This window comes from Diadema antillarum, unplaced genomic scaffold, assembly GCF_040938485.1.
Source record: "Diadema antillarum isolate AM-2024a unplaced genomic scaffold, OU_Dant_1.0 scf00000234, whole genome shotgun sequence".
NCBI classification, from domain to species: Eukaryota; Metazoa; Echinodermata; class Echinoidea; order Diadematoida; family Diadematidae; genus Diadema; species Diadema antillarum.
In genome coordinates this window covers 298,024-313,349 of record NW_027271123.1, presented here as the reverse complement: position 1 = coordinate 313,349, position 15,326 = coordinate 298,024, and the positions used below count along the sequence as shown (strand labels likewise).

The 15,326-nt window shown below is 42.5% G+C and overlaps 1 protein-coding gene across 4 annotated transcripts in view; it reads right to left on the bottom strand.

Annotated features, from left to right (window-relative positions):
• Window positions 1-200: 200 nt before the first annotated feature.
• The window catches only part of LOC139724860 (adenomatous polyposis coli protein-like), a 115,450-nt gene continuing 100,324 nt past the window's right edge, over window positions 201-15,326 (bottom strand). For all 4 annotated transcript variants that reach the window (XM_071635983.1, XM_071635984.1, XM_071635986.1 and 1 more), the window contains 4 exons: window positions 14,632-14,862; window positions 13,415-13,522; window positions 11,450-12,705; window positions 201-10,876 (listed from right to left, as the gene is read on the bottom strand). In XM_071635983.1, coding sequence (XP_071492084.1) covers window positions 3,740-10,876; window positions 11,450-12,705; window positions 13,415-13,522; window positions 14,632-14,862 — 8,732 coding nt within the window. In that variant the 3' untranslated portion in view covers window positions 201-3,739. The remainder of the gene's footprint in view (window positions 10,877-11,449; window positions 12,706-13,414; window positions 13,523-14,631; window positions 14,863-15,326) is intronic.

Below are 15,326 nucleotides of genomic sequence, written 5' to 3'. Positions count from 1 at the left end.
TATCATTAATTCCGCGCTGGAGCGCTCGGGCAAATGCGGGTGTTTAGACGAGCGTGAAAGTGCGGGCGACTTCCCTCGTCTGTACGCGTCCAAACGCCCGCGTATAACCTCGTACGCCCGGACGAAAGGGCTTCCCGCATTTGCCCTAGGGGTTTGCGTGACGTTTCCCGCGGTCGGCACTGTACGTTTTTGTACTCCTTGAAACATGATGATATTTCTTCACATTTATTTTCTCTCATTTTTGCACAATCAGTGAAAGAATCATGGACAAGCAGCTTTATGTACTTAACAAGACATGAAATGACAGACATGTTAACACAAAGTACTGTAAGATAAGTCTTTTTTTTTTACACATATAATATGTTCTCAATACTTCTTCCAGTGACATCACATTTACAGAAGAACAGAGGTATGGCTCTGATAGATTTGAACATACTCTTGCACAAATATGTTTTTTAATGTCTGGACTACTACGTATACATGTACCATTCCTGGAAACATGCCAAATTCTTTTTCTTCCGGGAGATAGTCTTTGGTTACAAAACGTCTAGCAAATTTAAAATCACCGGAAACAGTACCATTTGTGTTCTATACTTCCCTTAAACTCTTTAACTGGACTTCAAAATGTGACACAGATATATAGAAGTATCTACAAAAAGTGAATGGTTAACAAAGCAAGCGTCTCCCTTTGCTTTACTTCAATATAATCTATCATACAAAAGTGTTATCTGGCAAGTTTCTGGATTTGAGTACAGAATAGGATATATATTCTGTTCATAACATTAGTATAATCCAAGAATAATCTACATATTTACATGATTGTACATTTCACAAGCACCAGGTTTTCTACTTTTCATTTCTTACAAGTAGATATCAACCACAAGAAATTTGTTACCTTCACTGAGGTTTTTAAGTTCAATTTTATCATGATTACAGTGAGATGATAACTCTCAAGTTAAATCCTCTCAAGGTATAAATGTATTTTTCAAACAATTTCCTCAAGATACAAATCGGGTCATGACACAGAGTAAACTCTATCTTCACAAGAAAAAAAAAAGTTATACATCTACTCCTATCACTACTACTACTGCTAATAATGATAATAGTAGTAGTAGTCATAGTAGTACCATTAGTAGCAGTAGTTATAATAATAATAAGAAGATTAATAATAATCATAGTCATAATCATCATAAAAATACTTATGAATGATATCTAAACAATAAATGAAGAATACAGAACAAATGATGAGGTGTTTTTAACCAAGGGCAGGTTCTGGTCTCTGGCAGGGGCACTGCTGTCTCAGAGGGTTCTGTTGGTACAGCGGACTCCCGTTATATCGAAGTCCTCGGGACCAGCAATTTTCTTTTGTTATATCGAAATTTCGTTATAACCGAACAAATAATCAACATAAAAACATAGAGAGGATAATGTTGCTGCCTGAATTTTTATTTCATTGTACCCAGCATTTTGTTGTTTAACCATGTTTGTTATAACAGGAGTGCATTGTATCATTACCCTGCACTGCTACACACCTATTTCTCTACCCGTGTCAAGAGGGACACTGTGGGTAAAACATGTCGAAAGACATTTGCACTGGGAAGGACTGGAACTCAGGACCCTGTATCTACAAATCCAAAGTCTGGTCCACTGTACCATGTGGCTTACGACTCTACTCGGGTGTGCCTACAGCCGAGTGTGGACCTCTCTCTTGACAGTTTAGCACTGCTATTGTGGTGCAATATTTGTATCAAAGGCTAGCTAAGGACAACCTGTAAGTAATAGCTATATTATGGAAAAATTTCACATGAGTATTCACCAGGTACATCATCTCCCAGCATAAATCCAAGGCCATATAAGATAGGGGGTGGATGTGGTAGTTTTTTGGCAGTGGAAAGTCATAGGGTATGACAACACTGAACACTGTACTTTCTACTGATTTTTTCATTCATTTGATACACGCAGTATGTGTGAGTCCCAAGTTTGAAAATGACAGTCTATAACTGGAACAAATACATCAGATAATCTTACAAGCATCAGGCAATACACAATTCTCAACTGAGGCTCACAAGCAGCTTGGGCGGGTGAGTCAAGTGATATTATATGCAGCCTGGCAGTCTGCGCAAATATTGACAGTTCAAATCATGCATCTGTTGCAAGGGTACAGCATGATGCTTAAGCCAGATTTACAATGCTTCTCTGGCCTGCTCTGAATTAATAGCTCTGAATTAAACCACTGCAGCACTGCCTGATATGCAAAATACCGTATGTGGCTTGGAAGAATACTGCAATATAAGTACATTTTCTTTTTTTTTGTAAGTGCCTCAGGAACACATCCGGAAGGCTATGTGCCCTACACTGATGAAGCTGCAAACTAGAATCACATATTTGTGTAAGCTAGGATCATCAACTCTATACACTGTAACTACATACACTGTGTTCAAATGAAGAACTGTTCCTAAATTCTACTAAAGGAGTGGTATTTATCTCTGCCAATAATTATCTCATAAAGAAAGATTTAACAAGTGGTAAAAAGAGTGAAATTTCCTGTAACTACATACACTGTGTTCAAATGAAGAACTGTTCCTAAATTCTACTAAAGGAGTGGTATTTATCTCTGCCAATAATTATCTCATAAAGAAAGATTTAACAAGTGGTAAAAAGAGTGAAATTTCATTAAACAACCAAAGATGCCACATCACAACTCCAGGTGCAACTGCCAAGACTTTTCCCCCAAATTTTATCTTGTTTGAAACCTGCAAGTGATGTAACCACTTGCTTCTCATAAATCATGGAAAATCTTATAGCAAGTGTGTATTTTCTACCTCATCAAAAACCGAGGGACAATACAAAGTCTTCTACTGTGGCACAAAAATATAGGCATACTTTAATTTGAAGCCAAAGGAAGTACACACATACAGCAAAATACCAAGAAATCTAGATATCTGTCTCTTAATAATAATTTTCTCTAACAGGAAAAGACAAAGACTAGCTTCACACATACTGTTATGGATAACCACAGAAACATTGCACTAATGAATTTGTGAAAAATACAGTTCTCTTTCACCACAAACTGATATGTAGCATAATACATGATCTTTCAAAAAAAATATCATGGCTAATGTAGTTTGAAGAGGAGAGAATTCTACATCAAATATATTGCAAGTTTTATCTCAAAATCAAACGTTGCATGCTTATATGGATACAAATTATATAAGAATGACATAAATAATCTGGATATTGACAACTTCTACACAAGGGAGTGACAGCTAAATGCTGCAAAACTTACTACTACATCCACATACTAAAACTTTCACCGTCTTTCCATCTCGTTCCCAATTTTCAAGTGGCACAAATGGTTTTTCCACAGTGAAAAAGTAAAAATACAATGAAACAACAATGCTAAGTTTTAGCAAGATCAAAGGAAGGATATGAAAATCTAGGTCAAGTCTGAGTGCTTCACTTTGAGAATCAGTTGTCTGTTTTCAGAACTAAAAAAAAAAATCAACATACATGCTGCTGCAATATTTTCGGCTGGTTGCTTCTTGCATAGAATGGATCATGATTTTTGTACAAAGGGAAGGAGCACTAGTTGATTGTAACAGCTTTAGGTTACACTCCTATACGTACAAGTCTCTGTGAAATTTATCATCAGGTTTATTATAAAATTGTAAATGGCTCCAATACAAAGTAGACATTTTGATGGTATGTCATGCCAGAATTACAGTAGATCTATGCAGCATTAGACAGTTGTGACTCTTGTTGACCCTGTAGGACTTACAACTTCTGAGCTACTCCTGCTACTATCATCTTTTTGAAATCCACCCCCAAAACTAGAGCAATTCGTGTCTGTCTCCCCTTTCCTATTTGGGTTTGGACTGTAGTTGTAAGGTGATACTAGAACAGGGATGACATTGGATGATGGAGAGGTGTCACTACGATGGACCCCAAAGGGCTTCTGAGGCAGCTTCAGTCTTTGTGGCCGGTGAGGAGAATGTTCCCCCATCGTGTCAGACATGCTGCGACTTCTCTGGTTTTGAGCTCTCCTGTGGGAATATCCCAGCTCTCCTTCCCCTACTGTGTCATTGACATCATTTTTGCTGTCATTGCCAATCCGGATGAATGAGTTGAGTCGATTTTCAGAGCAAAAGTATTGTTCCTCCACGGCTGCAGAGTGTGTGTTGTTAACGGGGGACACTAAGTCCCCCGACAGTCCGTTTGGGGTCTGGCCACCTGATTCAGAGTTGGAGGAAAAGTCCCCCAGCTGTCCGTTTGGGTATTCTGGGTGATGTCCGGCTCGAGGATTGGACACAAGCCCAGGGCTGATAGGGGTAGTTGCATCCGTGTCCACTTCTGAACAGCTCTCAATGAACTCTTCTGGCATTTCTTCTTTCATGATGTCACTCCCACTATCCCACTCCACAAACTCATCAGGCATAACTTCCTTGTCAATGTCATTATCGCTATCCCATCCTTCCAGTTCATCCAGTCTCCTATCAAAGTGAAGGTCTGCTCCACAAATGTCAAGCTCCGGTTCCAATTCTGCTATTGGCGGGCTTGGCAACATCTGCTCTCCAGATGACTCAGATGCGGTTCGCTTCTTCTCATCAGATTTCAAGTTTTTTGGTGACTTTTTTTCCTTTTTTGAAAAAAAGCCTTTAGTTTTCTCCTTCCCTTCACTATCACTTTCAGATTTCTTGCCCCCAATCTTCAATTTCAGGAAGGAAAACCGCTTTTTCTCAGCCTTTTTTTCGGACTTCTTGACATCACCAGCACCATCTTTTTCATGCTTTTGCTTAGAGGAAAGTTTTGGTGTTGACTTTCCCCCACTTTTTGATGAATCAATACTGGATTTACTCGACGACTTGGAATTTGAGTTCTTGTTGAGAGATGGGAAAATATTCTTCTTAGCTGACACAACAGGTAATCTATCTGTAGTGCCTAGCTCTGGCTGAGCCGATTTCTGCCGAGAAAGACTTGCAATTTGATGGTTTGTAGAGACGCTACTTAAACTATATGAGCTGCTGTGTCTTGATGATGACTGTATACTTGATGCAGTGCTCTCTTTAGCAGAAGAATCCCCTTCTGCCCGCTTCATCCAGATGCCATCCCCATCAGCCGTTTCCCGTGATGGTGATGTGATTTTACCTCCACAGTTTTTTACAGGAATACTCAATTCTTTACACAGATTTGACTTTCGGTTGCCTCCTTTTGCTTCACTCTGATCGCTTCGAAACCCACTGTTGGTTTCTTCTTTTTCAGTATCCTCAGCATCATCAGGGGCAATTTCTATATCAGTGCTTCCTTTCTTTTTTGTGAAAGTCCCAAATTTAGAGGGTGTCTGTGGAGCTGAGGTGCTCTGGTGTGGGGAACTTTTGAGGGCAGGTGATCTGCCTCCCTCAGCTGATGAGGGTCTGGAAGATGGTTTCTGGCCAGCTCCTCTGCTAGGGGTACAAACTGGTTTGGCACTTGAAGTGACTGTGGGTTTGGAACTTGGGGAGCCAGTTCTCACTGATGAAATACTCGTTCGACTAGAAGGACTGCTCGTCCTAGCAGGTGTTGAGCTGCTTCTACTGGCTGCAGGTTTGGGAGAATTCAAACGACCTGAAGAAGCACCACTATTGGTTTTAGGTCTTGCTGGTGAGGCTGTTCGTTGCCCAACACTTCCTGTTTTCTGAAGACCTGTGTTGACTTTCCCTGCAGGCGAGCCATTTCTTGACGCAGATGGTGTTGTCTTGGTCTGTGACGCTATCCTCTGCCTGGTGACTGAGCTCTGGGACTGGGAAGATGTTGAGTGACGTGATGGTGACTCTGAACGTTGAGAAGTTGATGACATTCTGGATGGAGACTCTGACCTTGCAGGTGAATTCCCTCTTCTGTTCACGACACTGGCAGTAGATGCCACTGTCCTTGGCATGGTACGTTTAACAGCAATTTTCGATGATGTTTGGGGCTTACTAGATGATCTGTTTTGTGTTGAGGATTTTTTAACATCATGTGAGGCTGTTGTGGCATTGCCTTTTCGCCATCCACCTTTTGAAACCCCTACACTAGATTCACTCTCTGTGACTGATGGAGTGTCCTCTGACTGAACAGGAGATAACAAATTGTCATCTTCACTTACAGGATTGGTTTCTGGTGTCTGCTCTGGAAGAGATGCACTGTCTTTAGTAAACGTTGATTGTTTTAGGAGAACTGGGCGATCTGGGTCATCAAACTCAGTTTCTTCATCATTTTGCAGGTTTAGGTTCTCTACTCCCGATGACAAGTCATCTATTTGATCTGCTATCTTACCTACAGGCTTGCCATTTGCAGTTTCCTTGCTTTGCACTGTTTTAGGACTTCCTGTTGCACCTATGTTTGACCTAGGTCCCGAAGAAGCATTTGAAGGAACAGGCATCTTAGACTTGGGACTTGCTGATCTGCCTCTCAATGGTGTCTTAGTAGTGCAGGACTTGTTAATAGGAGAGCCACGTCCTACTGGTGGTTTGGAGGATATGCTATTTACATTTCCAGGAGATTTGGACTGAGTACTTGGTGGTTTTATTTGCCGCGGCTTTGGAATACTACTCACACTTTCTCTTGTTGGGCTATCTCTGATGAATGTACTACTGGCAGAAGATCTTCGGGAAGATGTGTCGCTTTTGCTGTCACCATCTTTTTGTGAATCAAGAGAAGACTTTCTTACATTTCTTGGTGGAGTAATGCTTCTTGCTGAATTTGTAGCTCTTGTTTCACTGACAGCCTTACTCCCAACAGATGATTTAGTGGGTGTTGTTAACTTGGAAGGAGTTCCAGGACGTGAACCAGATCTTGGAGGAGTATTTGTTCTAGGAGGGGTAGACAGACCAGTGCCCCTTGGAGGTGTTGCTGATCTCGAGGAAGAAAGTGGTGATGATGTTCGAGGTGGTGTGGCTGACCTGGGTGGGGTTCCTCGACCAGTGGGGGTATTTCTAGGTGGCGTTGTGGAGGCACTGCGAGTGACACCCCCTCTTGCACCTCGTATTGCTCCCCTTCCCCTGGTTGCTACAGTAGGACTGGTCTTTCCTACACCACCTCTGGAGGCTGCAGGACTCTTGAGAGGCATCACACTCTTTGGGGGTGTAATGGATCGTATCTTTCCAGTTATTGGGCTGCGGTATATCTTTCTGCCACCTCTGACCCCCTTAGGCTCCTCTTCTTCCTCATTTACAGATTTTTCATCCATGCTGCTTGATGGTTTGCTGATACGAGGTCCCCGTCTTACAGGTTTAGCTTCCTCCCCCTCTGCCTCTTTCACAAGCTCCTCAGAGGCTTGTTCACTGTCTGCAGATGCTCCATTAGAAATAATCTTGCCATTGATTTTTTTGACATTTTTCTTCCCCTTGGACTGAGGCATGCCAGATATAATACATTCATCCAACAAGGCTTGTTCATTTGCTGTATCCTCAACAGATTCTGCATCAAGTGAACTCAAAGAACTGTTTCTGGAAAAGCACACAGGAGTGTCTTCTGTTGCAAATACCCTCCTAGAATCTTTCTCAATTCCACAGTTGCCTCCTTCACCCAAGTGTTGCTGATAGTCTGTCTCAGCTTGCCACTGTTCTGTAACATCTGGTCTCTCTTCATCTTCATTGTCACTAAGTGCACTTAAACTAGAATTGTGTGAGAAGCAAGTTGGGGTATCCTCCACAGCATAACTAAGCGGAGCCTCTTCTGAGCTCAGTCGTCTCATTGCCATTGACCCTTCAGCAAGTTGCTGCATTCTACTGTTGCCAATTCTACTATTACGTGTTTTCTCTGCTAATCGTTCCTTCGCAGTTTTCTCAGACGGCTTGTTATCAGAGGTTTGAGGCACTCTTCCAGGTCCATCCTCTTCATCACAGCTCAGGGAACTGAGTGAGTCAGCCCTTGAGATAATGCCTGGTGTTCCCTCAACAGCAAATACTCTTGGAGAATCCAGTGGAGATATCATGTTCTTAGAGATGTCAGAGTCGTTATAATTATCCATGGCATAGAATTTTTCAGACTTCTCCAGTTGCTCATGTGCTGCATTAGAAAATGTAGACCTCTGCTTGGGTATACGAGATTGTTGTTTCACAACGCCCCCTTGAACCTTTTTCCTTTTACTTGCTTCTTTCATTTGAGCTTTGGCTTCAGATAGATCTGCATCTTCCTCACAGCTTAGGGAGCTTAGGGATCCATTGCAGGAAAAGTTGACAGGTGTTCCTTCTACAGCAAAGACCCTTGGTGTGTCTGAAGGGGTGCTCCCAATACTGATTCCAACATCTTGACAGGGACGTTGACTCTGAGCACTCTGTACGGTGATGTTACCATTGACATCTTGTGAATCAACTGGTGATGTAAGATCACTGAGTGACGTAGCATTTGATATTCCTGGTGTTCCTTCCATGCAGTACGTTGTGACAGTATCAGGAGGCGGTGATGGATTGTTACCCCAGTCTTGACCTCTCTCCTGACTTGAGGTAGATCGGGTATCTGAACCCATTTCAGGAATTGGTGAAGGACTCTTATGCCTTACATCAGCCGTTGGCATTTTCTTGCGAGGAGCAATGCCTTTTGGAGACCTAAATTTTCCTATGTGCCTAGGGGATCTGTGCTTAGCAAGGAGTGACGAGCGAGGCTTGCCAGACTTTGACTTTGGAAGGGCAGAATTAATGCACTCAAGCAACATAGAATCTTCAGCTTCCTTGGTGACAGAGTTGGTGTCTGATTTGGCGTCATCCATGCAAGCAAGAAGATCGCTAGAGCTCTGTACCTGATCATCAGACTCAACACCTTCCGGCTTCTCCATCATGCTCCTATCTGGATTGCAAATCCTCAACTTGCCATCTCCTGAGCTCTCAATTTCAATGTCTTCAATACTCAGATCACTAAGAGAAGTTGCTGCTGAAAAATTCACAGGCGTATCCTCTGTACAAAAGGCCTTCGGTGCATCCGTATTGGCATTAGCTTTTTCAAAGCTCACATGTTTATTTGATGCTGTCTTCTGTCCAGTCGGCACCTTTTTCATAGCATTGACCTTCTTGCTTTTTGATTTACTGGCTTTTGGTATTCCCTTTTTCCTGACAGGCATAGCAGCATTTATACATTCATCCAAAAGATTTTGCTCCTGCTCAGAAAATTCATTGCCTTCCTGATCTGCAGTTTTCCCTAGATCACCCTCCTCATCATTAGCTTCCTGAACATCATTTAATGCTTCTGTATCGTCAGAGGGTAGAAGGCGCTTCACTACCGTGGCTTTTACATCTTCATCAATCGTCAGTGCACTGAGACTGGTGGCACAGGAGTTGTCAATGGGTGTCCCCTCCGTTGCATATGTTTTGGGCTTTTCATCCATATCAGGCAGTTTTGGGATATTTGGTGGTTCAACCTTGACATTACTCTGAGAAGCTCTCCTTGGACTGGGTGGCATTGTCTCACTGGGACTGTCTGGTAATTCACTGGGGCTAACATAGCCACTTGCAGCTCGGCTGTTTGTGTATATAGAACTTCTGTCATCACACAAGTCAGGCACATCATCACTACTCAGAGAACATACAGAACTGCACCGGCTGAAGACTAGTGGTGTTTCTTGGACCTCCTCATGGTGGGGGACATCAGATGGAAGCTGCAGCAACATTTGCTTGTCTTCAAGCTTTTCCTGAGATGGCTCATTTGGAGGGGTTGTGCTTTGCAGCTCTTTGTCTGGACATGCCTCGTCTTCCTCTATAACCTTTTCTTCAATATCGTTTAGGTCCAGCGAGCTTAGAGAAGAACACCGTGAGATGGGCCCTGGAGTTCCCTCAACACAGTAGGTCTTGGTGTTGTCATCATGGCTGCAGGCTGGGGGTGGCTCCTCCTCATGGTGACTGGAAGCTATTGAATGATGAGAACCTCCATGCTCTGATCCAAACTGGGACACTACGCTGGATGGAATCTCCTGATTAGATGAGGGATTGTAGTTTCTCTCACAACTGGTTGGCTCCTCACTACTCATATAGACTGCTCCTCCTGTGCCAGTCTCCATGGATGTCTGGACAAATCCAAATCTCTCTGGATCTTCTCCATGCGACATATCATTGGCATACCTCTGACTGAAATCAGTTGGTCTCTCATCATCATGGGAATAGGGCTCAGAATTGTCCATACTGGAATACATCCCAGACCCCTGCATTGACTCCAATACATTGTTGTGAGGGGTCACAGACTGCTCAGAATACTGTTGAGGGAAGGCTCGGGGGTGCTGAGAAGCGATATATGTGGTTGCAATGGCTAGGCCCTCTCGAGGCCTATGGGGAGAATTGCACTTTTGGCATGGCTGCGTGTTACTCTCTTCATTCTGCTCCTGATGCAAATCGGTTCCATCACAAGTGTGCTTTTCATGTCCACCTCTCTCAGGATTACTAACACTTGGAGGGATGTTTTCCTCAGAGTACTTCAAGCTGTAATTTGTGGTAGAGTCCATATTTGTGCCGAAGGCTTCATCAGCAGAATGCCCTAGTGCTGATGTCTGGAGAGTGCGACCAGTTCCATGCATGTTGAGGGAACTGTCTGCTGACTGGGAGTGATCCATTTGAGACTTGTTGTGGGCCAACCGTTCATGAATTCCTGCCGGGAATATATCACTGGATATACTATTGATGCTCTCTGTTGAAGACCGCCTTGCTCCCAAGCCATGACCTCCCTCAAATCCAAAGCAGTATGAATTAGAACGGCTGGAGAGGTTAGAGCCCTCTGGAGGCATGTGCGTGAAAGAGCTTGAACGTGGACATGATGGCTTTGGTTGATGACCACTGCGAGATTGGAGCCTGCTTTCCAATGATTCCACCCGCCTTGGACTCTCACCATTTGAATTTGACTCATTTGGAAGACCAGCTTGAGCTACCTCTTGCATAATCTGTGAAACAATAAACCAGTAGAGCACAATAAGTCAAGATTTCCATGTGATTAAATATCTGCATGTTCACAGAACACTTTGTATGTTGAAAGATTTTCAAAACACTTAATATCTGTGACCTTCCTACTTTTTAAGTCAGTATTATGACCCATGATTGACGCTACCATGATATATAAAGTTGCGATGAGACACTTTTTGTAATGACATAGTTCCGTAAAGAAATAATATTATTTCTTTTTTTGTGAACGGTTGATGATGGAAACTTTCACACAGACAAGATTGAGGGGATAGGCAAGATACTTAAAAAAAAGAAAGAAAGAAACTTGCAGGACAGCTAATAACTAAAAACTTTGATACTTTTATATTGGTATTTCGAATCAGAAATGGAATGTGTGATTTGAAAAAAATCACTTTACCAGAGCTATAAAAAACCTTGGTGTACATATTTTTTTCCTTTTTCATATTTTTTTCTTTACAACTGCGGAATAAAAGTGAAATTTGCCATCACATTTTTAGATGGATATCAAAACATGTGAACTGGGGTTTTAAAAGCTGACATATGCAATGTCATACCTGTGCAATGCGACTTGTTCCATGAGGTCTTCCTGGGCTACTTTCAACTGAACCAGGCTGACTTGACGCTCCCTTGCCATCCCCTGTAGTTTTCCCTTCTTCAAACGAATGTTCTTCTCTCCCTTCAGGGGTATGGACGTTGCCATGATGCCGACTGCTTGGAGAGAGCGCCCTCTGTTGGCTATTCATGAGAGAGTCTGGCAGTGGAGTGGCATTGGGGTTCCAAATTGGGATGCGCTGAGGGACAGGGGAGTAATCTGGCCCGCTTTGTCTGGATCGGTGGCGATTTCTGAGGGAGGCCCTCTGCTGGTTCTGGAGCAATCCATGCTGGTCTGTCCGCCCTTCCAGTTCAGCATAAGTGTCTTTGAGATTCTTGTCAATTTCAGCTTGGAGGGCACGTTGCTTCCTGACGTGTAATCCTGGTGTACCATCTTTCTGTCCTTCTGATGTCGCTAGGACATCAGGTCGAGAAGACATCAAATTGCGGAGGGCTGCAGAGCTTCCCATGGCAATCATTTTGTGTTTGGAGTTGATCAAGTTCTTTAACATACTGACAGCACCAAGTTCCCAGAGTAAGTCCTGGTCACTCTTGTTCCTTGCAGACAGATTCCAGAGGGTACCACAGGCATTGCTGACAATAGTCAGACTAGATGACTTCAAGTGATGTAGAAGAATCTGCAAGCAATTATGTTTGCGAAGAATCTGTCTGTATTTCTCATTTGTTGCTATGTGACTCGAGACATTTCTCAAAATACCCCCACCATTCTCAACAACCGCAGAGTTTCTTGTGGGACTACGATAGGTCAGTGAACTTACGAGGAATTCCAGTGCACCACTCACAGCACAGATGTCTGCTTTGTTTTCAGTACAGTGTGCTGACAGATTCCATAAAGCACTTAAAACACTCTTCAAAGTTGATTCCTTTTTCACCTCTAGTGCACAATTCATCAGTGCCACAACAGCTCCTGCCTCTCTCAAGGCCTTTTTGCTGGCCATGTCCGCACGCCACGACAGATTCCTGAGAACACTGGCTGCTACTTGCCGAAGGTCTTCACTTTCTGCCCCAAGGAGAGCCACCAGGGCCTTCATGCAGCCCTTCATTGAGCACAGCAAGGCCTTGTTGGTCACGTCCCCAAAAGTGAGGTTCGTCAGAGCCATTCCTGCATACCGCCTCAAGGTGACAGTATACTGGTCACTACTGCTACCATGAACCTCATAGTCCACTTGTAGAAGCTCTGCTATTGCATGAAGGCCACCTGTCAAGTACATAAAATAGTTCGGTGCCATTACCCCCATCCTTCTTTGAGATTATTAAAATCAATGATTCTTGCATTGAATTATTTCCATTCACGATATGCCCTTCGTCAGCATAAATAAACGCTGATAATTAAGTCTTTTAGAAGTAGCCATAATAAAAAGAAAAAAACACACACTCGGGTTGGATTCGAGACAACAAACTACTGATTGCTAGACAGGTGTCATATCCATGAGAATAACAAGCTCTCACCCAATAGCCAATGATGGTTCTAACCCCTCATAACAGCGGGTACTGCATATTTATACATATCATTCTTTTTATTCTTTGAATTTCTCTCAGATTGATGATGACTAAATGCAGTGCAAGTTTGGGTGTTATTAATGCAAATTTCACTGGCCTGCAAGTTAAATGTTCGAGAATTAAATAGACTTGGAGATGAACCTGCGTCTCTTCTATGATGTTCTGCCTTAAGTCTAGAAAAATGTTGGGTATTGTCTAAAAGTCCCAGAAGCTCAAATGAAATGAAAAATTCAATTTGGTCATCATTTGCCTAATTTCACTACATTGTCCAACAATTTCTTGCTTAAAAATCAATTTTAATGGAAAATATTCTAAAGGGGGAACTATCTTTTCATAGTACTGAACTATGACACTACCTGTTAACTAGTAAATCTACATAGATTGAAAATGGGGGATAAGGTACATACCAAGATGACATATTGCACTGCGATGCTCCTCGTCAAATGAGAGCTTCATAAGGGCAGCCATGGCTGGTCCTGGGTTGTGATCCATCGGTAACGGCTTCTGAGTATTTGCTGCTAGGAACAAGAAGATGAGCGATATTGATGGGCGTTGCTCAAACGTCAACGATTATACAATGCTGTATAAGGGCGAAACGACTTGCATGCTATACCCATTTCATAAGCTGGGCTTTGTTTCACGGTGACAGAGACACCCATTCATTCTGAATATGTGATCGAACCATTCCCAAATTCCTTGTCTTTTGTTTGGCTTTCATTCATTAATGATAACACAATGTGGCTTGCAATAACACAGCACCACAATATCGTCAGGGTAATCCAGCCACTTCTTCTTCACTCCTGTCAAAGAAAATCTTTGTTTCTAGTCTGATAACCATTTTTCCTTGTAAGTTAGTCTGTTTCATAGATGACATCACATGAATTTATGTACATTCTGCAAATATTTGGCACTTTGGTCTTTACATGTCACTTTGTTGTAATTCTCCATTGAGAATTAAGGGTTTCTGGGACGAACACTGTACTAGGGCTTTCTGTAGCTCAGTCGGTAGAGCACTGGGCTAGCAATCCGGAGGTCTCGGGTTTGAATCCCGATGGAATCACACTTATTTTTGCTCATATTTCCACTGAGAAATTAACCTAATGGAGATTACCACAAAGGTTTCTAACAGGATATATACATAGAACAAAAGATCATATAGAAAACCTACAATGAGCATTTTCAGCCCTTACATTTCTGGAAACAGTACATACTACAACACTAATTGCGTACACTACAACTGGTATCAAGTATGCAAATAATGCATGGATTAAACCTCATGTTAGAAAATGCACAGTTACGGTCAATGTGGATACTCTCACAATTATACATGTGTGTAATGGTTGGTTTCTCAACATCTGAATGAGTAGCTCTGAGTTTGGTGAAGACAAGGTACATATTGATATTTTGCAAACATCATTATAAACATCAAGTTACATACTGTAATCATGATTCTGTTACAGTGGCAAATGTGCTAGCACTAAAGCTTTGGAGATGGAAAGTGTGCATATCACACAATGTGACTTTGAAATGATTTCTTGGTTTTTGCATCTCAGGTTTAGTCCTCAAATGGCTAACATTTGAAAGATTCAGGTATGGGTGAGGAGAGGGAGAGAGGTGTACCCACCACTTTCTTTGGTCTCCGACTCCACCAGGGAGTCACAGTAGGCCCGGATCTGCTCAAGAAGTCTCAGCACACGCCCCTCCTGCTTCCGCCGCTTCTCATCTGGGTTGAGGTGCACAATGTTGTGGAGGGCTGTGCTGGCACAGGCACGTGCCTTCTGGCTGCCCCGGAAGTTGCCCAGTACTGACTCCTGGTCAGTGCCATGAAGAATGTGGATCAGGAGTGGGATGCATCCTGGTAAAGTAGATCAAAAAATAATGAGATCTGTTAGTCATCCTTTCAAAACCACGATGAACTCTACGGCAATTACATGCAAAAAAAAAAAAAACCAAAACAAAACAAAACAAAAATCTGAGTGTTACCAACAAGAATATCATGAATATTTATGATAAAGTCTTCTATACACAGAAGCAATCACAGAAGCATTGGACATCAGGTGGAAAAAGACACAAAACCACTTTGTACTGGACTAAGGAAGAAGGGTTGCAATGTATGAGTGAATGTTGTTCATTAGACAACTCAAGATTGTCATGAATTGAGCTTCATCGTTTCTATTGGCCTACATTACAGGAGGCATGATAGGCAGTTAGTAGGGGAGTACTACACTGTAGGATGAAGAGGAGGTTATGTATGACACAGAAAGATTATAGAGTATGAGAGTTTATTCCCATGGCATTAGTCGTAGTCTACAATCTAAC